The sequence below is a fragment of the Lytechinus variegatus genome, chromosome 1 (assembly GCF_018143015.1).
Source record: "Lytechinus variegatus isolate NC3 chromosome 1, Lvar_3.0, whole genome shotgun sequence".
Classification (NCBI taxonomy): Eukaryota; Metazoa; Echinodermata; class Echinoidea; order Temnopleuroida; family Toxopneustidae; genus Lytechinus; species Lytechinus variegatus.
In genome coordinates, this window is record NC_054740.1 from 27652873 (window position 1) to 27670768 (window position 17896).

Below are 17896 nucleotides of genomic sequence, written 5' to 3' on the forward strand. Positions count from 1 at the left end.
AAAACGGGTGCCATCTGTTTGTTCAGGATTCGTTGATTTGTACAGGAGTACTTACCTGGGAGTTCTTTTAGAGAACAGGATACGTAATTTGCAACTTCTGTGTAGGTATTACATGAACAGTGCATTTAAACAAGTATTGTCTTCATCAGATAGAGTGCAAACAAAATTTGAGGGGGTAGGGTCAAATTTACCCCGCCTCCCCTTCCTTAATTTTTTTAGTTAAAAATAGACTAGTTTATATAGGGTTAAGGAAAAATTGAATAATTTATTTTTTTATTTTTTAGGCATGTCAGATAAGCATCCAATAGTGATATGATAGTTTGGTGAGGCTGCTGTATTAAAAATGCTATGTTACCAGCCTCTGTTTTTTTTTTTAAATTGAATATTTACAAATATATCCCCATTGAAAAACAGTCAAACAATAAGCAATTATATATGCCTGAAATGCCTGAAATTATGTCAATTTTTTTTATTTGACTTTGGGAATTTGTAGCATTTGGTTAAGAAAAGAAATAGTGATTGTTTGTGAGAAAAGAACACAAGTGAGCTTCATTGATAACTTAGAGAGGAAGTATATTTTTATAGAATTTTGTAGTTTTATAGTAGTTTTATAGAATTTTGCAAATACAAGTTCAATTTATTGACAAAAATACAGATAAAAAGATACAAGAAGGGACTAAAATTTTGAAAGGTGAAAAGGGGGGTAAGACTAATATTGCATAACTTCAACTAGGGATAAACTTGAGAAGATTGAAAGAGTTGAAATACAGAATAAGGGCTAGAAGCAGTATTGCAGAATAGTGATACATTTTTTTTCAAAGGGTAAAAAAGGTGATCTTGTTGACTAAAAGAGAAATTTGAGTGAACCTAACTGAGCAAATTAATAGTCATTCATAAATTTGACTGGGGATATAAAGTTTGATAGAGGAAAAAAATATCTTGCTTGATTAGAGTTTAAATTATATATGAAAATATAAAGAGTTCCTTACAGATAAAAGATACTGAAAGGTACTAAAATTTTGGAGAGGTGAAAAGTGGAAAGAGTGATATATTGCACAAGTGCAACCAGTCATAAACCTGAGTAGGTTGAAAGAGATTAAATACAGAGTAAGAGCTAAAAGCAATATTGCGAAATTGATTTAGAAAAGAGTGACACACTTGAAAATAAAGGTAGAAAGAGTGTTATTGGGATAAAAAGAGAGAAATTTGAGTGAATTTGACTGAGTGAAGTAATTGGCATTTCTAAATTTGACTTGGGATATAAATCTGATCAAGGGAAAAAACCTTGCTTGATTACAATTTGAATTGTATATGCAAAATATAAAGAGTAGCTTATAGGCAGTGATTACTTTTACCCCCCCCCAAAAAAAAAAACAACTTAAATTGCAAAGAAGCAAATAAAATAAATTTGGGGTCCAAATTCACAGAATCTTGCAAATACAAGTGAGCTTTATTGACGTAATACATTTAAAGGTACTTTTGTATGGGTAGTGAATTTTGAAGGAAACACCAAGGCCTTGAAAGACAATTCATTGTGTGCGTACTTCTCAAATTTTTAAATTTTATATCTCATGGAATAAAGAAATTGAAAAGGCTGCCACTCAATTTGGCTCAATTATTTATGAGATTTTATAAACATGCTTTCCAGTTACACATTGATGATTGACTCAGATATTGGTAAATGTTATCATTGCATGGATGAGATCAATGAAAGTGACACCCACGTAACATGTGAGTCTTGCAACAACCATTTCCATGTGACGTGTGAGGGATACTTTAACAATAATAAACTTGCTGACCAGAGATTGATTTGGATTTGCTCATGCTGTGGTCATAGTAACATTTGCGATCAAATATTTGACAAAGTAGGTATTCCATCTCATTATAACAGATATGAGCCTCTCGTGTCAGCAGATGATAATGATGATGAGAATATGGAAATCTTCAAACAGACAAGACAAGGAGAGCAAAGAAGAGGTATGTTAAAGTAAAAAAGAGCACAGTGCTTACAGAACAATGTAGCAGATGTGAAATGGTGTAACAGACAATCTGTCTCATTTCATAGATCAAAATTTGCTCAAGTTGAGGAACTTGACAATAACTGGGTGAAGGTGAAATGCAAGAGAGCAAAACTAATGGCTAGAAAAAGAGAATGTTATCACTGCATGGATGAGATCAACGAAAGTGACACCCACGTAACATGTGAGTCTTGCAACAACCATTTCCATGTGATGTGTGAGGGATACTTTAAAAATGATAAACTTGCTGACCAGAGATTGATTTGGATTTGCTCATGCTGTGGTCATAGTAACATTTGCGATCGAATATTTGACAAAGTAGGTATTCCATCTCATTATAACAGATATGAGCCTCTCGTGTCAGCAGATGATAATGACGATGAGAATATGGAAATCTTCAAACAGACAAGACAAGGAGAGCAAAGAAGAGGTATGTTAAAGTAAAAAAGAGCACAGTGCTTACAGAGCAATATAGTAGATGTGAAATGGTGTAACAGACAATCTGTCTCATTTCATAGATCAAAATTTGCTCAAGTTGAGGAACTTGACAATAACTGGGTGAAGGTGAAATGCAAGAGAGCAAAACTAATGGCTAGAAAAAGAGAAGATTGCATTCCAATTCAGAACAATGAAATGAACAGGACAGAAGGCAGAAAAGATCAGTCAATGGTGTATTGTTGGAATCAGGTACTACCTACATTGGCAAAGCATTCAAGACATTTTATGGGAGTCGTAAGAGAAAACAACACAGTACATGAAAAAGAGTATAAGGTGAAGCAGAAAATGAAAGAAAAAGATGTCAGTGTGCAATCCTATGCAGAAAATCTATTGAGCACTTATGCTTGCAGTGTGCAATCTCTACATTCTATAAAGGTTTACAATGAAGCCTGTGAAGAAATGGAAAGAATGCAAAATCAATCATACGCTGACGTAACTGCTAGTTTGTCTCCATTGTCAAAACCAACGCTGTAATCAAAGAACTTGCAACATTCTGGAAAAGATGCAGGATTTGAGACGATAAAGGGTCTATGCAGGAGGTAAAAGAGGAAGAGGTCAATAAAGGAACATGAAAGTGAATCAAAGGGTACATGATGATAATTGCCCTGATGTTTCAAAGCTGCCTAAGAAAGAGGTCACAAAACAATCTAACATGGATCATACGATTAAGAATGATGATGCAAATCGTGACAAAGAACCGGTCTGTAATCAGTCAAACAGTTCTGGTAGATCAATCACAGTACGCAAAGATGAGGGAGAATTGACAGAAACGACAATAATCATTCAAACATATTTTCAAATGAGAGTGCATGTCCAGCAGATGGAATTTCAAAAGAACATAACTAGTTCAGAAACCATGAACATCCCAGATGGAGTAAGCCATGTCAAATTACAGATTGATCTTGAAGAGAATGAAAGCGATAGTGACATTGACGCAAACAAACGCAATCGTGGGAGAAATTACATAGAATCTGAATCAGACACAAGTGTTGAAGATGATGATTTACTGAGCAGGTCATTTGAAAGTGAAAGGTCATGTCAGCCTACTGATACACAGCTTGTACATGATGAAACATGTCACGTTGAAATTGTCTCAGATGCAGGATTGAATAGAAATACAGACAATGCAAATTTGAATGCAGCAGATGAGTCTACCGATGATTCTCATGCGCAAAATTCCTTAGAGTCGGATATCAAAGCAGACATTGTTGAAGAAAGAAAAGAAATTAATGTACACACCTGTTCCAATGAATCAGGAGACGAAATACAGTTTGTATCAGATCTTGGAAAACGTGATAGACCAGACAAATCTTTCAAATTTGTACCTCTTGAAATACATGATAAACAGGCTATTTGTAGCAAAATAACTATTAGCTATACAGAAAGAAGCTACCAAGCAAGGTCCAATAGCAATGAGTGCATCGGAATTGCTTCACACATTAAAACAATAGCTGACGATGGCAACTGTTTCTTTCGTGCAATTTCATATGCTATTTCTGGAACTGAATCTTATCATGTAATTCTAAGGAATCTTACTGTGAACCATTCATTACAGACCAATGATAAGTTTAAGAGTACATTGAGAAGTGACTTCAGAACTGTCATAGAATATGTTTTGAAAAATAGAATGGAAAATGGAACTCGGGCTACAGACACTGAAATGAGTGCATTGGCAAATCTAATTGATACCGATATCTATTCTTACAATGATCAAGTACCATGTTGGCAGTTGTACTATGCAAGGAAACCGGGAAGAATAAATGTTGTTACGTCTCATAAAGGCATTTACATACAGTACACAAGAAATGTTCATTTTAATGTAGTTGAATCTGTTACTCCTGTCAGTAGTGATTCATCAAAGAACATAGCAACAATGACAGATATACACACAACAGTAAATATGCAAATAAAACCAGTTGCACAAGGAACATTTCATCAAGGGGATAGAAAATTTGGTCATTCCGCAGGAAAGCAGTGTGTTGCCAATTCATTGTCTGCTTTGTTGTACAGCAAAATGAAAAATGCTAATGATTGGGACAATAAAGATTTAGATAAAATTCTGGCCAATGGTGATGAACTCTATCGTTACATAAGCCATTTTGTTTTGCATGAAGAAGAATATCTATTAATTTCTGATCTACTTGAACACTTAGAGGCATATGATGAGTTGTTTGAGATAGAACAACGTGAATCAATACCTGGATTGTTAGGAGATGAAACAACATTGGAAGAATCTATTTCAATGCCATTGAAACAGGCACTTGAACTAGAATTGAGTAGTGACTCTGATGCATGTTTTGTGACATTTTCTGGAAATACTTTTATTGTTATATCTAGTTATGATTGTTTCTTTATATTTGATTCATTTACAACATTATTGTCAATGAGTCTTCAGTATTTCATTATCATCATGTGGCCGTCATTCATGTACCCACTTTGTCTTAATAATAATTACAGATGGGATGGATACAAAACGACACAGACCCTACAAATGAACTAAACTGCAGTGAGGGACCCAGAACTGAGGAGGCAGGTCAGCCTCCGGGATGGAGACTGGGGTGGGTGGATAACACACCCCAAATTCCTCCAAAAGGGAGATAAAGTCAGTCTTCGTACCTACGATTTGAACGCAAAGAGGACCATTGGCGTGCCCTTTACAGTGCATGAAAATGACCCTTACAGAGGGCAGATAAAGGTAAGAGTGTGTTTCAATTATTATTAAAAACAAACAATGCTCATACAGAATGGAGCTTAGCTTGATGAATGGTTCAAAAGGGGAATAAAGTTCAGCATCGCATTTAAGACTTAAACGAAACGAGGACCATTGGCGTGCCCCTAACAGTCCGTGAAAATGACCCTTACAGAGGGCAGATAAAGGTTAGAGTGTGTTTCAAATATTATTTTTAAAATCGAGGGCGGATTCAGCATTCGCCTATGTAGGGGGATCCAAATCCACCCATGCACATTTTCCCGTTTGGTCACTCAAAGTTCATATAGATTATTTTTGTTGTTTCTTTATTTCAACGGGTAATCTTTCAGTCAGTTTTTAATTTAATTCCATAATATATAATCTCTTATTAAAGGGGAACTTCACACTGAAGAAAACTTTGTTGTAAAAATAGCAGAAAAAATAAAGAAATATTGGGGAAGGTTTGAGGAAAATCAGTTAAAAGTTAAGAAATTTATTGGAGTTCAATTTTTTTTGCTCCACCATTAGAAGGTTCCCGACCCTCCCTCCTTGATCTGTCCATGAAAACCGTAATAACCGTCAACTCTAATGAAGTATGAAATTTCATGTTAATGTAATTAATAGAATTAAATGTACACTGTATGACAAAAGAAAAAAAAACACGAAATTGAATTATATACCCCCACCTCCCACAAACAACAACACCATATTTTACCCTCCAATAAAGGAAGACCAAATGATTTTTGTTGTGTCCAGGTGGATGGTGACCTACCTGTCGGATCAAGTACGCCTATATTATATATATATATATTATATATATATATATATATATATATATATATTAACATATATATCATATATATACATATATATATGTTAATGAACTTGTTCAATAAAATATCACTAAGAGTAAATTCAATATACAATTTTTTTTTAAATTTGAAATCACAGGTGCTTGAGAACAACAGAACGCTGAATTATGAGCATTTGTACTGGACAGATAACATACATCAGGTAAAGTACAACATAATGCCAAAATATTGAAATTCATAAATGTATAAATTTATTATTTAAAAAAAAAAGATAAAATATGTCGGGCCTACATGGAGAATGTAATATCTGAGCAGCTCAAATAAATACACCCTGATAAAGGTGCATTTTCAAAATACATGCTTTCTCCTTTTAATCATTTGGGATAGATAATCACACACCGGGGAGGGGGGGGGGGGCAATTCCATTCACGAGTGGATACCATACGCGACCATGGGGTCTCGAAAAGCACCCTAAACATGTAATTTCCATATTCTGAAAATGCACCCCTTAATAAGTATTGCCGTGTGAAACCCTACCCTTAACAAGAATTGGAAACAAAACGATACTCTTGGCAAATATTCCCTGATATTAACCCCTAAACAAGTACAGGAATGTTTTATTGTTACGGGTCCTTACGGTCGTCGGTTTACGACCCCACCTTCTACACCTCGCGCAAATCTGACTCTAAACACGAAGTGTTGGGGCAAAAAGGACATTTATAAAACATTTTAATTTTGTTTTATCATCCCCGCAAATTCGACCCTAAACACGTAATTTTCCAGCGAAATTTGCGTTTTCTTTTGCGTTCTTGACACCCTTATCACTTTACGTACGTGAAGTGCCCTATCGTGAAAAAGACATCCTATTTCTTTGTAGTTTATTAAATGAAATATGAAATATTTTTATTTTCTCGTCATTGCCATGTGAAATGAAGTTTCATTCCTCCCTGAACACATGGAATTCCATTATTTTAACTTTTTGTGCTTCAGGCAAGGAGGTTCTAATCGTCAAATTCGTAAAAAATGAAATATTGTATAATTCAAACAATAAAAAACAATAGAAATAGTGAGTACATGTAAGTGACATCATTGACTCTCTAATTTGGATGTAACTGACTCGTTCATATAACTATTTCGTGGAAAAATAGCGAAACTTTAAAATGTCATAACTTTCTTTTTAAGTACATGTATATATCAAGGCTCCACATTAACTTTTTTTGGTGGTGGCCCGTTTGGGCCACCAAAACCTTCAAATAATTTTTTTTGGTGGCCCATTAGTAAAGTTTGGTGGCCCGAAAAATATAAAGAAAAACATTAATTAAAAATGAATAAAACAAACTGAAATATTCTGCAGTCACTACCATGTACCACTATTCTTTGTACATCTTGTATGTAAATCGTGCTTGCTGTTATTTTACTTTGCTTATTTTGTGGTACATAAATTGTTCTATCATTGTGAACATGAAATGATTGAAAGAGAATAAAAGAATTGTATTGTTCCCAGGTTGTGTGGACTTTTAATCTCCATATAGACACACACTCATAATGGTAAAGTAAATAAATAGTGCATATAGCAAACTCAGATTGATTTACAAAACAATGATTTTTCCTTTCTTTCTTATTGATCGTAAAACCTAGATTATGCAGGCCCCAAATCCAGTTTATTTTCCAGCATATTATAGCAGGAGAAAATCACAGAAAATATGCTGCAGAATTAGAACAATGTATAAAAGGGGGAAATAAACCAAAATAATTTTTAGAATAGTACATGAATATTGAAAAAAAAAAAATTGTAAAAATGAATAAGTGAAATAAGACGAATAAAAAAATGAAGTAAGAAAAAACAAAAAACAGGAAAAAAAATTGAGAAAAAAACAAAAGAAAATATAAGAAAAATGAATAAGACAAAATTATCAGAAAAAATGGGGAAAATTATTATTATTCAGTAGAAACATGTTCTTTAATCAGGCATATTCAATGGGAAGGGGTATAAATGGTTTAATCACTGTAAAAAAAAATGAACAGCAAAAGTTATCTGGAAAAAAAAAAAACAGTGAGAAAATTCCTTCCCTATATTTGACAAAATGATGGAAAAAATTCACATTTCATATCAATGAAATGCCTTCCCAAAGTATTTACTTCCTTAGGAGTGGTTTAAGAAGTCATTTATAAACAAGAAAGAAGCTGTCTATTCAAGACAGCTTCGAAAATAAACCAAGTATCAACATACATACAAATGCACATATGGGACTGTGATGTACTCACCTATGTTTTATGTGTATTAATGCATTTGGAAATCGGTCTTTTTGAGTCAAAAGAGAGGTCATAATTCCTCCTTTTAATGCTTGCAGATAATCAGGTTTCAGTAATATGGACTGTAGAAGGGTATTTCATTGGTGTAAAATGTGACTTTGACGTAGATTTTCAAAGTTCTGGGGAAGATTTCTTAGCAGTAACATTTCGCATCGCAGCTCCCTGAGTCTGAATAGTCTGCTAGCGCACAGCCACCTGCAGTGGTTTCACGCATGCAAAGCTCAGCCAGACAGCCAGCACGGCCGGCTGAATAATAGTTACTGTATGCTAGCGGTATGCCTACATACTGTCATGACTATGCCATCTTTGTGTGTAGATTAACAAAAAAGGCGCATGACGAATTGACTTGCAATTTGAATTGTAGAAAGTCGATAAATGCATGCAAAATCTGGAGAAAAATTGCGCTACTTTGAAAATTATTGGTTGCCCGATTCGGGCCACCACCAAAACTTAACATTTTTTCAATAATGGTTGCCCGAGATGAATTTTTGGTGGCCCCGGGCCACCGCTAATGTCGAGCCTTGTATATATGTTCAATTAATGATACAACGCATTTATTAATTTTCATGAAAAATTATATTGTACTACAATAACTACCACCTACATCAATTTAAATGAAATATATGTTTTGAATGTAATTAATGGCAACTTTAAATCAGAATATAAATCATTGATTTAAAAAAATCACAGAATAATATTTCAAATGAATGTTATACAAATTGTTCAAAAGAAAACGATATCACAAGATCCTTGTGTTCAGTAACAATCCATGCTGTTTGAACATTGCCCATTAAAGATAAATGCTATTTTGTTCATGTACATGTAGTTCATTGTTTCAATTTGTGTATAAAGCAAACAATAAAGTTATGAGATGCAAATTCTAAGAAATGATTCCACGTTGAACAGTATTGTCAGAATTTATCAATCAATTTGCTAGAAACCAGGGTTATCTACTTTTCAAAACATAAACTATCAGACGGTTCCATTCCGATGGTCGCGTTATTAGAGCTGCATTGTGACGCAACAATGCTCATACCGAACGTCGCTTGATGAATGCTGAATTCACATGAGTCATGACATTTTTTTTTTATCGAAATATTGTAATGGTGAGACGTGGTGCTTCAATAATGAATTGCTTTAAGAATAAATTGATGAAAATTAAAAATGTTTCTGTGAATTACATATTGATATTTGGAAATCCTACATGTATGTAGGCCTACAATGTATAATTTCTAAAACTAACTGCATGCAATATGCAGGAACCAGGTTTTTTCATTTTAAACGACGGCAAGATGATTGTTGAATATACATGTAGGGCCTAGTTATCGAAATTGATGATGATGAAATGGTTGTTGTTTCTGACAAATTGATGATGATGAAAAAGGCGCTTGTAAACTTCATGTCGTCTAATTTATTCATAAATCGAAATCAGAACCCTCGTAATTGTTCACATTGTTTACAAAAATTTGTGACGTTCGTATCGCCTTTCTCGGTTGGTTAAATTTAGGCATTTTTATAGTTGGTTAAAAAACGAAAGACGGACTGCAGCAAAAAATAAGAATATGCCTGTATGATCTATGACTTGAAAGTTCGTATTTCCTTTTCTGAAAGAAAAAATCCCAGAGTACTAATCCCAGTGTAATAACTCCCTTGATAATCCCTTGTGACCGTGGGGTGAGCGAGGTGATCTTAAGATTCTATCGAATACGAGGTGTGAATGCACTGTGTCAGTGATGTGGTTGTTGGTGCGTCGACAAGCTGCAGAGAATATAATCTTGCTGAGATTCAAATTCATTTATTTATTACTAGTTCTTGATAATAAATGAGATAAATGTAGATGTATAAAATGATAAACTATCAGTGAAGTGATTGTGCTTTGCTTCGATTGAAATGACTGTTACATGAATGCGTGGGAAACAGGAGAGATTCGATCACACGTGACCATGGTGGGAGGGGTTATGTCCAAGCAGAGACTAAAAACATTTTAGTGCTTGTTGAATAAATATACCCTGTATAAAAAAATGACGAGCAGTTTTGGATCCCATTAGAAAGTGGAAACATTTCCATGTGCCAAGCAATAGATCTTTGATTTTTACCAAAATGTTTTTCCATCCCTCCCAACCCGATAAAAACTGGACGGAAATTGGACCACGTTGAGTGGAGGCGATTTTTGTTTTCACGAACGTATACACTGAACCCCCGAATTGGCGATTATATAGACCATATGGATAGTGGATGAACCGATGGTAGACCAAATGTAGTAGACGAGTATATTATCTGGGATTGATTGGAGTGTGAAATATTCCTATCTTTGATAAAAGAAGCGGAATGTTTACCTAGTATAAACAAGTCATTCAATGGGTTTCTTGGAATCAGGAGGGTGTGAACGCTTTTTGTTTCTTTCAAGTTTTTGCTTTGCGCGTTTTCATCTGGGGAGCAAAAGGTCAAAAGGACAATGATTCAGTTTTTCACTCAACGTATTTCTCATAATCTACTGAAATTCTTTCCCATGGTTGGCCGGCTCGAAGCAAAATTTATCAGTGTAACCACTCCCCTGCCCACTGATATGACTGAACTGATGTGAAAGCCGCGCTCGTTCGTTGTATTTTGGTAATACACATGCATGGGATACCTCTGGGGTTACTCCATGTTACCCCCTGACCAGATTGACGAAAATATTGAACACATCAAGATGATGGCAAGTTTATCCATCATCTTTGCAATATTTATTGTTATGATCCATGTCGTCTTTAGAATTCTGGAGAATGGTGCAGTATTCGGAGTATTTACATGTAACTAGAGCTTGAAATCATGTCCGTGCATGGTTTTTTTTTCTTCAGCGTTTGCAAGAACATGTAATTTTCGTGTATTTACTTTAAATTTGAGAGGAAAATATGGAGCTAAATAAATGCTACCTCCCCCTCATATAAAAGCTAATTTTGTAATAATTTATCTTGGCATTATAAAAGAGAGAAAATGAGGGATATGAAGTAAACACCCGACTCAATCATTCAGCTCAGTTAAAATAATCAATCTTACTGATTGACAGATTTCATCACAGCCCCCCCCCCCCTGCACACATCATACAGAATCGTGAGTATGCAATGTCTAAAAATAAAACACGCACACACAAACAAAAAAACAATGTAGGCCTACATGTATGTCTCTGTTACTAGTGCAAGACTTAGGCAGAAAACTTGGCATCAGAAAGACAGCTGCAATAACAAACAGGAGTGCCGAAAGAGGACAGCCTTGCCGTAATCCTCTTTACACTTGAAACTCTTCTGTTATCATGCCATTTAAAATTACTGAACTTACTATTTGACTGTAAAGGACACAGATCCAATTGCGAAATTCATCGCCAAAATTTAACTTTTCTAAGACAGTTTGGTGAGAATTGAAAATTTACTAGTTGCATCAGTACCATGGCCGTTAAATCATTAGCTGGCATCATAAAGGAACTGGTAAATAAGTCCTGCATCGGCTGTAGTCAAAATTATCCAATTCAAAAGGATCACAAAGATTGTATGTGGCTAGAATGGTCAGAAAAGGTAGATAAATACTTTGATGAAGTAATGTCTAAATAAGATGAGTCACGTTTTTTCAGTTCGCTCAACAAGTTTACAATGTTCAACTTTTATTCGAAGAAGAGCAGGATTTATGCGTGGGGGAAGCTAGCGAATTCTATCACGTGGAACTCCCTTAAAGGGAGGTACAAATGCATGTGTAATCCAAACTGAAAGAATTGTAAAAATGTTTGGGAATTATTAAGTTTCAATTAACATTAGATCTACATGAAGATTGTATCTTGTTAAGAAAAGAAGGAATAGGGGAAGAGTTGTGTGCAGTGTGCTGAACTAATTACAGATAACTCATTCTTTCATCATTTTCAGTGTCAGGAAATGGATTCAGCATGGCATTGCCACCATGTCCCGCTAGGATAAGAAAGTCCTTTTTTGTAGATTCTATTATCATAAACTTAAAGGATTATTTGTATCATTTGAATTTGGACTACGACTACAATTTTCTTTGTTTTCCGGGAGCGAAAGTGAGCGACTTGAAAAAAGCATTAGGTGAAGCTTTTTTTTCATACTCCTTGGATTTGTTTTTATTCTCATTTTTTGCAAGATAAAGTCAAAAAGCTTCTACGTACTTTACACATTCCTCGAGAACATGGATTCCTAAAGAACTAAAAAGGATTTGGACACCAAAACGACAGAAGCGAAATGATCAGAAAGAGACAATTGCTCATTCCTTTGTAAATAATAGGAAAAAGAACAAAGAAAGTGACAGCCTAGAAGGAGACGTCGAACATACATCAGCACAGGGAGGTACAAATGCATGTGTAATCCAAACTGAAAGAATTGTAAAAATGTTTGGGAATTATTAAGTTTCAATTAACATTAGATCTACATGAAGATTGTATCTTGTTAAGAAAAGAAGGAATAGGGGAAGAGTTGTGTGCAGTGTGCTGAACTAATTACAGATAACTCATTCTTTCATCATTTTCAGTGTCAGGAAATGGATTCAGCATGGCATTGCCACCATGTCCCGCCAGGATAAGAAAGTCCTTTTTTGTAGATTCTATTATCATAAACTTAAAGGATTATTTGTATCATTTGAATTTGGACTACGACTACAATTTTCTTTGTTTTCCGGGAGCGAAAGTGAGCGACTTGAAAAAAGCATTAGGTGAAGCTTTTTTTTCATACTCCTTGGATTTGTTTTTATTCTCATTTTTTGCAAGATAAAGTCAAAAAGCTTCTACGTACTTTACACATTCCTCGAGAACATGGATTCCTAAAGAACTAAAAAGGATTTGGACACCAAAACGACAGAAGCGAAATGATCAGAAAGAGACAATTGCTCATTCCTTTGTAAATAATAGGAAAAAGAACAAAGAAAGTGACAGCCTAGAAGGAGACGTCGAACATACATCACATCAGATGGCTTTATTCATCCACAGAAGGTTATAAAGACAAAATGATCAAAAAGAGACAATCGCTCATTCCTTTGTAAATAATAGGAAAAAGAAAGTGGCAGCCTAAAAGGAGAAGTCGAACATACATTGCATCAGATGGCTTTATTCATCCACAGAAGGTCATAAACATAAAACCATCACCGAAGCTACCCCCAGGACAACACATTGGCAAAAAATTGTTGGATGGATTCCATATACACAAGTACCGGTACATACTATTCACCTTGTGGACATCGCTCAATAGTATTTCTACACATTTATTTTGCATTCGTGGACTTCGCGAATATCATTACTTTTGATTGGAGGACCATTTTTACAGAGCTCTGATATATTGTGATTATTGCAACAGGAAAACATTTCCTTTTGAACTTTTATGTATATATACTGTGAATGACAATAAACCAGGATCAGCGCCCAGTTGTGAGTTGATGTAGCAACACAGGATAACGAGTAAGTGAATTTCTTTATTAATAGGTAAACCAAATTACCTATACTACTTTGTTACATTTGTCCAAACTGCATACGTGTAAAAATTCAGGTGCAGTATATCTGTCTGTGGTGAAGTAAGGGAAGACGCCTACTGTGAAATTGAGCAGGAGGCGTTGGAGATCAAAGAGGCAGGACAGCGGGACCAACTTCCTTCGCAGGACTCCAGCCAAACAAGGACGGGGTTTTCGGATGAAGAGATAATGGTGGTAATGGATTGAGGAGTGGACCAAAGAGGTTCGCATTCAAGAGCTGGATGCATATCGGGAAGGACGTTCATTGGGCGACTATCTCATTAAGTGGTGGCAAGAGAAGTGTGCTATATTCTTGGAGGTTGCCGCCAGATCCCTGATGATACTTTGGGCACTAGTTACCCACCTCTCTGAACACATTACTTAAATGTACAAACTGCATACGTGTAAAAATTCAGGTGCAGTATATCTGTCTGTGGTGAAGTAAGGGAAGACGCCTACTGTGAAATTGAGCAGGAGGCGTTGGAGATCAAAGAGGCAGGACAGCGGGACCAACTTCCTTCGCAGGACTCCAGCCAAACAAGGACGGGGTTTTCGGATGAAGAGATAAAGTGTAATGGTGGTAATGGATTGAGGAGTGGACCAAAGAGGTTCGCATTCTAGAGCTGGATGCATATTGGGAAGGACGTTCATTGGGCGACTATCTCATTAAGTGGTGGCAAGAGAAGTGTGCTATATTCTTGGAGGTTGCCGCCAGGTCCCTGATGATACTTTGGGCACTTGTTACCCACCTCTCTGAACACATTACTTAAATGTACAAACTGCAAAGAGGCAGGACAGCGGGACCAACTTCCTTAGCAGGACTCCAGCCAAACAAGGACAGGGTTTTCGGATGAAGAGATACAGTGTAAAGGTGGTAATGGATAGAGGAGTGGACCAAAGAGGTTCGCATTCAAGAGCTGGATGCATATCGGGGAGAAGGACGTTCATTGGGCGACTATCTCATTAAGTGGTGGCAAGAAAAGTGTGCTATATTCTTGGAGGTTGCCGCCAGATCCCTGATGATACTTTGGGCACTGGTTACCCACCTCTCTGAACACATTACTTATTTTGAATTGTGATATGCTTACAGATACTGGGCCTTCATCAATTGTTGCACGTATTCACATGAGGATGTTGGGTTTAATTACGATGTTAGTTGTGGTTACCGTCTCAAAATATGTTCAAACACAACCTGATGAAATGACCAACCAAGTGTTTGATTGTTTGAATATAAATTAAGCTAAATAATTCAGGTAGAAAAGACCTAATTGCTATAGCGCTATAATACTGAATAGGAATATGCTCTATTAAATGACAATTCAGTAGTATTTGTTGAGAGTTATATCATTCCTGAGAGTTGATTTTTCCAAGCAATAATCATTCTTATCCGATCCCACATGCACTTATGCTGATTTCTTACATTTTAAAAACAAGTGAAGAAAATCCAACTACTGACATTATATAGCAATAAAATAAACACCCACAGGTAAAAGAAAAGAGGATTAGTGAGAATTATATGTCAGCTAATCGCGAAGTTACATCTAAGAAAAAAAAAAGAAAAAAAGATGAACAAACATGACGTAATTGGCAAGATACAAGGAAAAAGTGGACTAATTGACAATACAAATTTTTGTGTTCATAAGGTAAACATTATTGACAATTATCGCTGAACTCTCCATCAATTTACTAGTGAGACAAAAAAAAGACGAAAAAATAGATTTTCTTGCTTACATCTATGAAAATAGTGGTATGGAATTTTGTTGGATATTGATCGGAATACAGTAAAAACCTTACGCATGACATCATACTCTCATGGCACCCTCCCTCAGAGGATATAGGAACACGTGTAAACTGAGTTGTCAGGAGATGAGCCAGGTGCAGATCAATACATACACTAAAGAGGGACTATAAAAATATATCTACATGTACTGTTGTACATGTACATCCAAGACACCACTTGGTGTCAATAAAGTCATTGATATTCCTTGCTGATAATTAATGCATAGCTTCTATCTTTAAACCATTTTAATTGTTTAAAAGGGTACCCTGGCTGAAAATCATGTGGTTTGAAAAATATCAACAACAAAAAATTAATGGACAAAACATTTGACACTTTCATAAAAATTGGATGAGGAAATGCAAAGTTATGGCAATTCAAAGTTTTGTGTTATTTCTTGAAAGTGTTCTGTGTGTGTCCAGATGAATATGCAATGAGCAAGCTGATGATGTCATCTCTCCACTTAATATTCTTTAGTACTTAACTAAATGGGATTATGTATATTGAATTTCATCCTCCAAGAATGAAAATATTGTGCAAGATAATCACTGCTGAAACCTGTTTCGCTACAAGAGAGGAATGTTAATGCACATAATGTATAAACATATGAAATAATTTAGATTTCATAAATGAAACAAGTAATTAAGAGAAAATGGAGACAATGGAGACATGACATCATCAGCCCATCTATTGCGTACTAATGCGCGGAAGCAAAATAATGCAAAACTTAAATATTCAATAACTCAACGAACAGATTTTGATGAAATTTTCAGCATTTTGCTTGTTGAATTTCATTTATTACACACTTCCATTTTCAGCCTGGAGTATCATTTTAAATCTGTAAAGAAAAAAAAAAATCCATTTTCACATTAATGGTTTTTCAATGCAGTAGAATAATTTTGATGCGATGTGTAATTTCTCTATACTGATGCAAATAACGATGGTTAGTGTGTCTAATACATAATGGGTGGTATACTGGTAATTATACCTAGGTTTAATCCCAGTCTAACTAGAATGCTGGCTTCATAGTATTCCATGGCTTCCATATTCATGGCAATTAAAATATACACATTAATCGGAATTAATTAGAGTACTGCATTTTGATATTTGTAATATTTCGGGACTTAATTAACATTTTTTTGATTAATAACTTTTTGCAGTAGGATAGGAGTAACTGTTAATTGGTGAATAAGTCGACAACTGTCACTCCATAAATGTATGGTGTAAGTTAACCCAGGTTTAAATAAACAATGGCTATCAGAATTCAACCTAATGTGTATATATCAGAATTCATTTCATATACATGTAAACGATACAAACGTATAGAGGTCATTGTTGATGAATATTTTGGATACAACAAATTTCTCTCACTATTGCTTTACCGTCACAGGCCGTGAAGAGAGTTGTTCGCGCTACGAAGACAGGATCGGGTCAAAGGTCGGGTGAAGAGACGGTGAGGAGTCCAGTCGAGCGGAGGCAATCGATCCCACCATGCATCACACATACCTTGCTGAAGCCAAGCTTGACCAGCTCTCTTGCAAACTTGATATGAAAAAAATGAAAAGGAAAGTTGGACGATCTAGTGGTTAGAGCATGGGACTCATAATTGCAAGGTTGTGAGTTCAAATCCTCACTGCCATTGTCTCCACTTTGATAAAAAGGCCCAAGAGTAATATCTGTTGTTTATAAGGTCAGCCACTGTGAATGATTAAAGGTCAAGTCCACCTCAGAAAAATGTTGATTTGTGAAATGAAGCGAAATTTTCTTTCTTATTTTAAATTCAAATTTTGATGAAATTTTCAGTGTTATGCTTGTTGAATTTTTCTCTTTTTATTCAAATCAATTTTTTGTTGGGGTGGACTTGTCCTTTAACCTAGACGAAAAAATGTTTCCTAGGTAATTGGTTATATCCCAGCTTGGCGTTTACCAGCAAAAAATGCTGTCCTGCCGAGTTCCTACGGGAGTTACCATAAACAGAAACAGAAAAAGAATAGAATCATTAATAATACATAGAGGAATAATGTATGTAGTTTTTATTAATAAGAAATACCGGGTATTGGAAAAGAAATAACTTCTGGGGAAATATGTTAAAAAGATTCCTATGAAAACCTTTAACAAAAAACATTTCTTACATATATATGCAAGGTGTAAAAGACAATAGGCTTTTTTAGCTAAATCAACACAAGCTGTGTCTATTAGCTATGTTGCATGATTTCCCACACACTGCTCTCCCTATTCTCAATTCTTTGGTCTCAGAATAAACTGGAGGGTTATTTCTTTAACCCTAATAAGACTGGGGGGGGGGGGT

General features: G+C 35.3%; 1 protein-coding gene across 1 annotated transcript in view; it reads right to left on the reverse strand.

Moving 5' to 3' along the window:
• Positions 1-16249: 16249 nt before the first annotated feature.
• LOC121410419 (TBC domain-containing protein kinase-like protein) overlaps positions 16250-17896 on the reverse strand; it is a 41285-nt gene continuing 39638 nt past the window's right edge. The window contains 1 exon segment of the mRNA XM_041602502.1: positions 16250-17130. Within this exon segment, the coding sequence (XP_041458436.1) occupies positions 17020-17130 (111 nt within the window). The 3' untranslated portion in view covers positions 16250-17019.